The 12389-nt window shown below is 47.5% G+C and overlaps 1 protein-coding gene across 1 annotated transcript in view; it reads right to left on the bottom strand.

Moving 5' to 3' along the window:
• Window positions 1–12389, bottom strand: part of THADA (THADA armadillo repeat containing) — a 399509-nt gene that overhangs the window by 375986 nt on the left and 11134 nt on the right. Inside the window, exons 8-12 of the mRNA XM_075267057.1 lie at window positions 11441–11625; window positions 10625–10719; window positions 9997–10214; window positions 7960–8651; window positions 5645–5799 (exon numbers count right to left, since the gene is read on the bottom strand). Coding sequence (XP_075123158.1) covers window positions 5645–5799; window positions 7960–8651; window positions 9997–10214; window positions 10625–10719; window positions 11441–11625 — 1345 coding nt within the window. The remainder of the gene's footprint in view (window positions 1–5644; window positions 5800–7959; window positions 8652–9996; window positions 10215–10624; window positions 10720–11440; window positions 11626–12389) is intronic.

Genomic DNA, 12389 nt, shown 5'->3' with positions numbered 1-12389 from the left:
AGTAGCTCTGGAACATTGGGGTAGCTCTTTAGGAAACGTTGCACCACTAGGTTGAAGACGTGGGCCAGGCATGGAACATGTTGGAGTCCGGCAAGCTCCAGAGCTGCTACCAGGTTCCGGCCGTTATCACAAACGACCATGCCTGGGCCCAGGTGCAGCGGCTCAAACCATATTGCCGTCTCATCGAGGAGGGCATCCCTCACCTCGGAGGCAGTGTGCTGTCTGTCCCCCAAGCTGATCAGCTTCAGCACAGCCTGCTGACGTCTACCAACGCCAGTGCTGCAACGTTTCCAACTCGTAGCTGGGGTCAATCTAACAGCGGAGGAGGAGGCGGTGGCGGAGGAGGAGGCGGAGGAGGAGGCGGTAGAGGAGGAGGAGGAGGGGGGTGTTCTTCTCGTGTCCCTGCCAGGAATGTTAGGCGGGGAGACGAGGTACACCGGGCCAGTTTGGGAAGCAGTCCCAGCCTCAACTACATTTACCCAGTGTGCCGTCAGTGAAATGTAGCGTCCCTGTCCGCATGCACTTGTCCACGCGTCGGTGGTCAAGTGGACCTTTGTGCAAAGCGCGGAACTAAGGGCCCGCCTGATGTTGAGTGACACGTGCTGGTGCAAGGCGGGGACGGCACACCGGGAGAAGTAGTGACGGCTAGGGACGGCATAGCGAGGTGCCGCAGTTGCCATCAGGTCCAGGAAGGCGGGAGTTTCAACAAGCCGGAACGCCAACATCTCCTGGGCCAGCAGTTTAGCGATGTTGGCGTTCAAGGCTTGCGCGTGTGGGTGGTTAGCAGTGTATTTCTGCCGCCGCTCCAATGTCTGAGAGATGGTGGGTTGTTGTAAAGAAACGCCTGATGGTGCCTTTGATGGTGCAGGAGAAGGAGATAAGACAGGACCAGGGGAGGATGAGGTAGAAGTCAACAAAGTGGCGGAGGCAGATGAAGTGGTGTCCTGGCTCGTCCTCTGGAGTGCATCGCCAGCACAGTCAGCAGTGGCAGTGGCAGAGGCAGAGGCAGAGGCAGAGGCAGTGGCAGTGGCGTGAACGGCAGGCGGCCTTTGTCCTGCCGTTGCTGCCTGCCACTGATTCCAGTGCTTGGATTCCAAATGACGGCGCATTGAAGTGGTGGACAGGTTGCTCTTCTCAGAGCCCCTAATCAATTTCGAGAGGCAAATTGTGCAGACAACACTATATCTGTCCTCGGCGCATTCCTTGAAAAAACTCCACACCTTCGAGAAACGTGCCCTCGAGGTGGGAGTTTTTCGGGGCTGGGTACGAACTGGAACATCTTGGGAGATTCCGGGTGTGGCCTGGCTTCGCCTAAGCTGCTGACCTCTGCCTCTGCCTCTAGCTACCCTTTTTGGTGCTGCACCTGCCTCAACATCCACACTACTTTCCCCGCTTGACATCCCCCCTGTCCAGGTCGGGTCAGTGTCCTCATCATCCACCACTTCCTCTTCCAACTCCTGTCTCATCTCCTCCTCCCGCACAATGCGCCAGTCAACTGGATGCCCTGACGGCAACTGCGTCACATCATCGTCGATGAGGGTGGGTTGCTGGTCATCCACCACCAAATCGAACGGAGATGGAGGAGACTCTAGTGTTTGAGCATCTGGACACAGATGCTCCTCTGTTAGGTTCGTGGAATCGTGACGTGGAGAGGCAGGTTGAGGGACAATGAAAGGAGCGGAGAACAGCTCTGGGGAGCAGGGACAGTTTGGGTTATTGTTCTGTAAAGCTTCGGAATTTTGGGAGGAAGGAAGACAAGACTGTTGGGTAATAGGAGGAGAGGAGGCAGAGTCTGACTGGCTGCTGGACAATGTGCTGTAAGCGTTCTCTGACAGCCATTGCAAGACCTGTTCCTGGTTCTCGGGCCTACTAAGGTTTGTACCCTGCAGTTTAGTTAATGTGGCAAGCAACCCTGGCACTGTGGAGTGGCGCAATGCTTGCTGCCCCACAGGAGTAGGCACGGGACGCCCTGTGGCTTCACTGCTACCTTGCTCCCCAGAACCATTCCCCCGACCTCGCCCACGGCCTCGTCCACGTCCCTTTCCGGGAGCCTTGCGCATTTTGAATTCCTAGTTAGAAATTGGCACTGTATACCAGTAGTAAAAATTGTGGGTGCACGTAACCCCAATATATTCTTTGAATTCCCAGTCAGACACTGGCACTATATGGCAGTAGCAAGAAATGAGGGTATTTGTATTCCCAATATACTCTTTGAATTCCCAGTCAGACAATGGCACTGTATACCAGTAGTAAAAATTGTGGGTGCACGTAACCCCAATATATTCTTTGAATTCCCAGTCAGACACTGGCACTATATGGCAGTAGCAAGAAATGAGGGTATTTGTATTCCCAATATACTCTTTGAATTCCCAGTCAGACAATGGCACTGTATACCAGTAGTAAAAATTGTGGGTGCACGTAACCCCAATATATTCTTTGAATTACCAGTCAGAAACTGGCACTATATGGCAGTAGCAAGAAATGAGGGTATTTATAACCCCAATATATTCTTTGAATTCCCAGTCAGACAATGGCACTGTATACCAGTAGTAAAAATTGTGGGTGCACGTAACCCCAATATATTCTTTGAATTACCAGTCAGAAACTGGCACTATATGGCAGTAGCAAGAAATGAGGGTATTTGTATTCCCAATATACTCTTTGAATTCCCAGTCAGACAATGGCACTGTATACCAGTAGTAAAAATTGTGGGTGCACGTAACCCCAATATATTCTTTGAATTACCAGTCAGAAACTGGCACTATATGGCAGTAGCAAGAAATGAGGGTATTTATAACCCCAATATATTCTTTGAATTCCCAGTCAGACAATGGCACTGTATACCAGTAGTAAAAATTGTGGGTGCACGTAACCCCAATATATTCTTTGAATTCCCAGTCAGAAACTGGCACTATATGGCAGTAGCAAGAAATGAGGGTATTTGTATTCCCAATATACTCTTTGAATTCCCAGTCAGACAATGGCACTGTATACCAGTAGTAAAAATTGTGGGTGCACGTAACCCCAATATATTCTTTGAATTACCAGTCAGAAACTGGCACTATATGGCAGTAGCAAGAAATGAGGGTATTTGTATTCCCAATATATTCTTTGAATTCCCAGTCAGACAATGGCACTGTATACCAGTAGTAAAAATTGTGGGTGCACGTAACCCCAATATATTCTTTGAATTACCAGTCAGAAACTGGCACTATATGGCAGTAGCAAGAAATGAGGGTATTTATAACCCCAATATATTCTTTGAATTCCCAGTCAGACAATGGCACTGTATACCAGTAGTAAAAATTGTGGGTGCACGTAACCCCAATATATTCTTTGAATTCCCAGTCAGACACTGGCACTATATGGCAGTAGCAAGAAATGAGGGTATTTGTATTCCCAATATACTCTTTGAATTCCCAGTCAGACAATGGCACTGTATACCAGTAGTAAAAATTGTGGGTGCACGTAACCCCAATATATTCTTTGAATTACCAGTCAGAAACTGGCACTATATGGCAGTAGCAAGAAATGAGGGTATTTATAACCCCAATATATTCTTTGAATTCCCAGTCAGACAATGGCACTGTATACCAGTAGTAAAAATTGTGGGTGCACGTAACCCCAATATATTCTTTGAATTACCAGTCAGAAACTGGCACTATATGGCAGTAGCAAGAAATGAGGGTATTTGTATTCCCAATATACTCTTTGAATTCCCAGTCAGACAATGGCACTGTATACCAGTAGTAAAAATTGTGGGTGCACGTAACCCCAATATATTCTTTGAATTACCAGTCAGAAACTGGCACTATATGGCAGTAGCAAGAAATGAGGGTATTTATAACCCCAATATATTCTTTGAATTCCCAGTCAGACAATGGCACTGTATACCAGTAGTAAAAATTGTGGGTGCACGTAACCCCAATATATTCTTTGAATTCCCAGTCAGACACTGGCACTATATGGCAGTAGCAAGAAATGAGGGTATTTGTATTCCCAATATACTCTTTGAATTCCCAGTCAGACAATGGCACTGTATACCAGTAGTAAAAATTGTGGGTGCACGTAACCCCAATATATTCTTTGAATTACCAGTCAGAAACTGGCACTATATGGCAGTAGCAAGAAATGAGGGTATTTATAACCCCAATATATTCTTTGAATTCCCAGTCAGACAATGGCACTGTATACCAGTAGTAAAAATTGTGGGTGCACGTAACCCCAATATATTCTTTGAATTCCCAGTCAGAAACTGGCACTATATGGCAGTAGCAAGAAATGAGGGTATTTGTATTCCCAATATACTCTTTGAATTCCCAGTCAGACAATGGCACTGTATACCAGTAGTAAAAATTGTGGGTGCACGTAACCCCAATATATTCTTTGAATTACCAGTCAGAAACTGGCACTATATGGCAGTAGCAAGAAATGAGGGTATTTATAACCCCAATATATTCTTTGAATTCCCAGTCAGACAATGGCACTGTATACCAGTAGTAAAAATTGTGGGTGCACGTAACCCCAATATATTCTTTGAATTCCCAGTCAGAAACTGGCACTATATGGCAGTAGCAAGAAATGAGGGTATTTGTATTCCCAATATATTCTTTGAATTCCCAGTCAGACAATGGCACTGTATACCAGTAGTAAAAATTGTGGGTGTATATAGCCCCAATTCTATTGCTAGGGGACTTGCAGGGTATTTCTGGGGTGAAGGTGGGGGGGCACACCGTTGGAACGGGTATCGGGGTATATATCGGGTATACGGGAATACACTGACAGTGTATTCCATTCAGGATCCTGGGAAAGCTGGGTTGCGGCGATTGAGCCCGTCAGTGCCACGTTACACTGACAAGCTTCTCCCTGGAATTTAGCTCTTACAAGAGCTGTTGGTTGTCTTCTCCTTCCTATCCTAGCCTGTCCCTGCCTACCCAGAATCTAAGCCCTAGCTAGCTGGACGGAAACCTCCGTCCTCGGTGAATTGCAAGCTCAGAATGACGCGAAGCTGGGCGGCGCTGTTCTTTTAAATTAGAGGTCACATGTTTTCGGCAGCCAATGGGTTTTGCCTACTTTTTTCAACGTCACCGGTGTCGTAGTTCCTGTCCCACCTACCCTGCGCTGTTATTGGAGCAAAAAAGGCGCCAGGGAAGGTGGGAGGGGAATCGAGTAATGGCGCACTTTACCACGCGGTGTTCGATTCGATTCGAACATGCCGAACAGCCTAATATCCGATCGAACATGAGTTCGATAGAACACTGTTCGCTCATCTCTACTGATGGGTGTAGAGCAGTACAGGGGCTGGGCCAAGTATTCACAAGTGAACTCTATTCGGGTGATCTTGTCAGACCATTAGGATCCACAATTTATCCCCTATTCTTGGCACAGCCCCTTTAAAAGGAGTCTGTCAGGTCTAAAATGTCTCCCAAACCTTTAATAGTGCGGTGTAGGGCCCTTGAACAATTGTAGAAACATATCATTGTGACCACAAACCAAAGAAGCAATGTAGAGACAATCATCTTTTTATGACTATGGAGATCAGACTTAAGTGCACCAGGGGCGGGGCCTACAGACTGCCACAAGTGCACTGAAAAGCTCTAAAGTTGCTGCCGCCATAACTTATTTTTTTTGTCCCCAGCCTCACCTGATCATGTCTGTGCACAAGGCCTTGTTGTATCAGACTTGTGGACACTCTTCCACTCCAAGCATAATTTTCTGTAAATCGGAGGTGTCCATGAGCACGGGCAGTTCGCAAGCAAGCCATGAGAGCGCCGAGAGCACCGCGGTTATCGCCGGAACCTGAGGAAACAGAAATAATCACAAATGAATGAATTATCACTAGATCATAGACATGGTCTGGGCGTCTGAACTGCTCGCCGTGCTGTTTCTATAACTCACAGCTGCCATATTGAAACAGGACTGGCCCATTACAGAAATAGGTGACAGCCCTGGAGGTGGCATCTAACAGACTTGTGGGTAGGTCATGGAAGTCTCAAATGGGTAGACCCAGTTTATGGTCTGTACTTCGACAGGGGAGATACCTAAGGCACGGTCTTCTTTTTGTTGGAGGAAAGCCAATTTGCACAAGGCTTTCAGTGGACACCAATGGACACCCAATGGACTGAATACCAGTCAAGGTGGTCCCTAAGTCTTTGTATGCACCCGCTATTTTAGCAGTTCGTTGTTCTGGTCTTCCAACAGACCATGATGCAGGTGTGAACCTTTCACGTCTTCTGACAACAGCAACGTTATATTACACTGTGCTAAACTGAACGCATTGTCCGCTTCGCTGATATGCACCCCAGTGCCAGGGATATCGGAGCTGTTAATTTCAGCACAAATATGGCTGCACTGGGGCAACACAATGGCTCAGTGGTTAGCACTGCAGCCTTGCAGCGCTGGAGTCCTGGGTTTGAATCCCGCCAGGAACAACATCTGCAAGGAGTTTGTATGTTCTCCCCGTGTTTGCAGGGATTTCCTCCCATTCTACAAAGACATACTGATAGGAAAAATGTACATTGTGATCCCTGTATGGGGCTCACAATCTACATAAAAAAAAAAATGGCTGCACTGTAAGAAGGGACGGTTTTACAGCTTAGTGTTATTGCTTGGCTGTAAGGAACTGCAAGGGGGCGCTTCTTCACAACCCAGCAATGATGCTTAACTGTAAGGTCTGCGCTTCTGACAATGGAGCAGGGCGCATACCAGCAAAGCACACTGTCGGCTTTCTAGCAGTATACAGTATACAACACTGCTGATGTTAGAGGACATCAACGGTCTCCTTGAAGTTCCCCGTACACCAGCTTAATCTATGCAAGGAGAACCAGGACCTTCCAAGACATACACCCCCCCATAGGCTATAGGTAAGCATACGCTCAAAGTGCCCAACTCCTCAGCTTGGCCAAGCAGGACCAAGGCCTTATGTTATGTAAGGTTTCATGGATTCACCCTTGTAGTCTCAACCCATAAACATGAAATCATTGGGTTTAGCTGTATATGTGGTCCCACTTAAGCCCCCAAGCTAGATCGTAGTCAGGCGCAGGTCTGTGCAAAATGTAAAGGCCAGCATACTGACGGCATCCCTGCGCTGTCTAGGTTTACCATAAACTCCATTAAAAAAAAAAAAAACAGACAAGACCAAGCTGCAAAAATGGTAATAGGACATGCTCGGTATTTTGCAGCTCGGTCCTACAGCACCTACACAAATAGCAGTGAGGATGAGGCCACAGAAACAAATGAGTCTGTATGATCTCCGCCATTACAGATCTATAATAACAGACCCAAAATGCAGCCAGGTGCATGGAAGACTAAGGATGAGAGCAACGGACATTAAAATGACCCATCCCTCTGAATCCACTCCGGAAGCGTCAGTCATGGGTTTTTTTTACATCACAGTCAAAGGGAATGGACGTAAATGGAGTGGGCATCTGTCTCTGTCACTCTACTGCCGTTAATGTCCGCTGCTTTTACCCCATGATGGATGAGGGCAACGGACATTAAATATTGGTACCGTAAGCCTTGAGACGACATGCTGCAGAGAAGCGATGTTCTTTCTTGCAGATTTAGTTGCAATTTTTTTTTGAGCCAAAGCCTATGCGTGGCTGCAAAAGGAAAAGGAAATCAATGGGAGCCGCTCAGGTGCTCATTCTTAAGGCCATTTCGCCTGACACTCCCTCCTCCGGACTAGGCCCATTCATTGGGCCTAATCCGGAGCGGAGCACCCGTTTTTTTTGGATCTGTTCAGGTCCCGGTCCAAAAATCCCTGTCTGAACTTACCCTTATATTTCTCCCTTCAGCTACATCCATTTCCGACTCTGGTCCTCAAATTGGTAACACCCAGTAGGAAAAGTTATTCAAAAATTTCCAGCAGGAATAACAGAGGAACAGGAGAACATGGAGTTATAAGAAAATATGCCCCGGAATTTACTAAAACGGATCCATCAGCAAAGGGAAACTTACCGATACTTAAGGAGGCGGAGGTCTTGAGATGGTAGATCATATAATTTAAACTGTCGGGGTTACACTTTAGCAACTTGGGTAAATAATAGTCGATGATGTAAGTGGTCTGCGTGACGTGTTCCTCGCACAGACGTGAGATAAGGGGGGTGACCCAGACACCCTGCCATCGCTCATCCCAAAAGCTTTCCTTAGTGGCCTGAAGCTGTTTCTTATGGTTGACGAACATGGCTTCCAATAGGTTACTAGCATAGGGAGCAAAGGACTGATCGGACATGACGTCTAGAATTTGGGAAGGGATCCTTTCATCCACTGACAGTAGCTGCTCCGTTCCCACACACTCCACAAGACAGGCCAGGGACGCGTACTTCCCCTTCGAGTGCCACTCCAAATTCAACAACTTCTGTGTGAGCTCTGACAGGAATGGGTCCTGGTCTCCGGAGCGCTCCGCTACAGCCGCTTCGTGGATCTTAAGGATGTTTTTGAAGATGAGCTTTGCTTGATGTCGGACAGCATCTAAAGGGTGCTCCCAATGTACGTACACGTAGTCTAGGAGTTTGCAAAGAGCGCTGGAATGGCCATCGAGATTTTCTCTCAAGTCTTTGGTACACGATGAGCTCAGGAGATCTAGGGTGGAAATAGTCCACAAGGCTAAAATCCGAGCCAGATACAAAGCGGTACTGGATTCTCTCAGGCTGTAAGATAACAAAAATAGACAATATAATAAATGACATAGGGATAAATATATGCCCCGCCTTTTTGACAGTCAAGGGATATCGCAGATGCTAGTTTATATCTCCAAAATCGGAGTACATACCGGGAAAGCTGATGGTGAACTGAAATTAGTGCACTGTCGGCTTCTAGCGATATATAATACCGCACATCTATGAGGAAGTGAAAGGTCCTCTTTAAAAGGATTCTATCATTAAAATCACATTTTTTCTCAATCACTCGTAGGAATAGCCTTAAGAAAGTCTATTCTTCTCCTACCTTTAGATGTCTTCTCCGGGCCTCCATTCGGTAGAAATCCCAGTTTTCGTCTATATGCAAATCAGTTCTCTTGCAGCACTGGGGGCTGGCCAGGGGTGAACCTGCCCCTTTCGCCGCCCGAGGTGAATGACAGAAAGCTACCCCCCCCCCGGAGGGGGTGGAGCGGAGGGGGCAGGGCTAAGTGGATGGGCGGGGCTTAGCGGCGTTCGCAGGCAGAGAGCAGGCACGGAGAGGACCTGCTCTCTGCCTGAGCATGAGGGGAGGCTGCTGGAGCAGCGCTGCTACAGTGGCCTCCCCAATCCACCGCTCGGTGCTAAGCCAGTCCAAGACAGCTTGTCCTGGACTGGCTTAGGTAAGCAAAAATGCCGCCCTCCCTGGGGACCTGGCATAGTGCCGCCTGAAGCGGTCGCTTCAGGTCGCCTCATGGAAGGTGCGGCGCTGGGGCTGGCCCCAGCGCTCAAACAGCAACGGGTGCATCCCCAATGCTGCAAGAGAGCTCTCCAGCACCACCTCCATCTTCTTCTGGAACGCCCTCTCTGCGCGTCTTCTTCCAGAGCTGGGTTCAAACTTCTAGGCCTCGGGTAGAGCCGATTGCGTATGCCCACAGCCACAAGAAAAATGGGCGCTTACACAGTAAGCTGTGTAAGCGGCCAATTTCTAGTGGCCCGGGCATGCGCCGTCGGCTTTGCCCAAGGCCTAGAAGTTTGAACCCAGCTCCGGAAGAAGACGTGCAGAGAGGGCGTTCCAGAAGAAGATGGAGGTGGCGCTGGAGAGTTCTCTCGCAGCATTGGGGACGCCCCCGGTGCTGTTTGAGCGCTGGGGACCGCCCCCAGTGCTGTGAGAGACTTTCTTAAGGCTAGTCCTACGTGTTATTGAGAAAAAAAATTATTTTAATGATAGAATCCCTTTAAGTAAATATGAACTGTCAAGGAAACAATTCCATCAGAGCTCTAATATAAGCAGAAACCATGATGCTCATTTGAATTTCGTGTCAGTATTTTGTCTTGTTCCTATCTACTAGATACAATAGTATTAGAGCGCCCTCCTTACCGTGCACTGAGAGACAGCAGGACGGTGAGGAGATTAACCAGGAGTTTCTCCCCTCCACAGTCTAGATTTCCACTTTTCCATTCTAACATAGCCAACGCTCCTTGGCATAAGAAGAGGAGTGCTGTGTCTGGCAATTCCTTACAGAGAGAATCACAGCAGGCCAGAAACCAGTCTGGAACATCAGCAGGGTCCCGAGGCTGCAGGATCAGGGTATTCACCTGTAAAGTAAGCATGCTAGGTTAACACGTACACATAGTACACATCTCTAGCACTAAACATAAGAAATATTACTATAGGCACTGACATAGAAACAAGGAGGAAAACGTAAGATATTGAGCATTTAAGGATGGTCTCTCAGATATGCCATCCCTATGATTGGTGGGGGGTTGACTACTTTGGCCTAGAGAGTTGAATGGAGTGGCAGTACACATGCGTGACCAGGTGCTACATTCAGTGGGGGCCATGGAGAGCCCCCTTATTGTGATCAAAGGGGTTCCCTATAGTGAGATCCAAATCTAAAGACAGATTTCTCCCTATCACGTGATATCAGGATATCAAGGCGTCAGGTAAACATGAAGAGACTCAGAAAATTGCAGCAATGTTACAGATGAAAGGAGAATATACTTACTAAATGTGTAAGCTTGTCACAGTCTCTGAGCATGGTCCTAAGATACAGAATGACAGCCATGCCCGCGGTGCTCTGAATGTTCTGTAAGAGATCATCTACAGAAGACAAAGATTGGACATATATTAGATTAAAGATTATCACAGTGTTCTCCCACAGGTCACAGTCTTTCCAAACCCAGCAGGAGTATAAAATACACTATACAATTAAAGGGTTTATCAAAGTCCTCAGGCATTTTTTATACTGATGACTTATCCTGTGGATAGGTCATCATGTCTGACACCCAGGTCCTACACCGATCAGCTAATCTGACTACCTTCAGGGACCACAAGCTGCAGCCCTGTCATCTGAATAGTGGTATAAGACCATTGCATGCTCTAGAAAAGGGAACCTGTTAGATGCTTTAGAACTATGAGGGTTAACTCACCACTGATGGGCCCAGGAGTCTACACCGATGCATGCACAGTGAAGCCGAGGTCAGCGACGTTTTTTAACAATTCCCAAAAAAATGCAGCACAAGAAGTGTGAGCATGAGTGTGTGTGTGTATATGCGCGAGGGAAGCCTAAGTGTAGCCACAAACAGTTCTTTTTTATGTAGATTGTGAGCCCCATATAGGGATCACAATGTGCATGTTTTTTATTCCTATCAGTATGTCTTTGTAGAATGGGAGGAAATCCATGCAAACATGGGGAGAATGTACAAACTCCTTGCAGATGTTGTGCCTGGCGGGATTCAAACCCAAGACTCCAGCACTGCAAGGCTGCAGTGCTAACCACTGAGCCACTGTGCTGCCCCTTAGCTACAAATGGTTCTCTTACCATCCAGTAAGATGTCGCAGAAGGAGCGGAGAAGGTCGCACATCGTCTTCCATAGGGGACCCTCAGCATCCTGCAGAATAGAGTCCTGCACAGGGCACTTCTGAACCAGCACCATAGACAACTTAACGGCTGTCAGCAGGTCATGCATGAGCTGGGTCTGAGCAAGGCCATCACCTAGGATTCTCCTAATGCAAAAAAACAATAAAAAAAAAGGTGTGGGAAACAAATAAGGCTTCTCTGTATAGTATCCATGATGATCAAGGTGTAATAAACTATAATAAAAGTTTAGCACCATGGACTTTTAGGTCCAACATTCTTGGTTGATTGATAGAGATTGGGGTAAGTGATCAATGTCCAGCACCACTAGGGGGAGCAATGTGCTGACTGAATACTATTGAATTGTTGCTTTAGACCCAGTGGAGAGGATCTTTCATGTCCTCACGGATCAGTGGTATTATATACCGCCAGAAAGCTGATAATGTGCTAAATTCAGTGCTGGTATGTGCCCAAGTACCAGAGATATCGGTGCCATTAGTTTTGGCACTGATATCCCTCCACTGTCAGAAAGGTAGGCCTTACAGGCTAGTGGCATCACTGGGCAGTAAGAAACGTCCCCCCTGACAGTACAAGTGCTGGTGACTACGCATGCCCGCTTACACCAGCTTACTATGTAAGTGGCCACAAGAAAATGGCCGCTTACACCAGCTTACTGTGTAAGCGGCCATTTTCTTGTGGCCCGGGCATGCGCAGTCGGCTCTGCCCGATGCCTAGAAGATTGAAACCCAGAACAGAAGGACACAGTGAGAGGCCATTCCAGTAGAAGATGAAGGCGGCGCTGGAGATTTCTCTTGCAGCATTGGGCCCGCCCCCAGTGCTGCGAGAGAACTCATTTGCATAGAGATGAAAACCGGGATTTCTACCGAACGGCGGCGCGGAGAAGACATCTAAA

This window comes from Leptodactylus fuscus, chromosome 3 (assembly GCF_031893055.1).
Source record: "Leptodactylus fuscus isolate aLepFus1 chromosome 3, aLepFus1.hap2, whole genome shotgun sequence".
In the NCBI taxonomy this organism is placed as follows: domain Eukaryota; kingdom Metazoa; phylum Chordata; class Amphibia; order Anura; family Leptodactylidae; genus Leptodactylus; species Leptodactylus fuscus.
The sequence above is the reverse complement of the archived record's forward strand: the minus strand, read 5'-3'. Positions and strand labels throughout refer to the sequence as shown.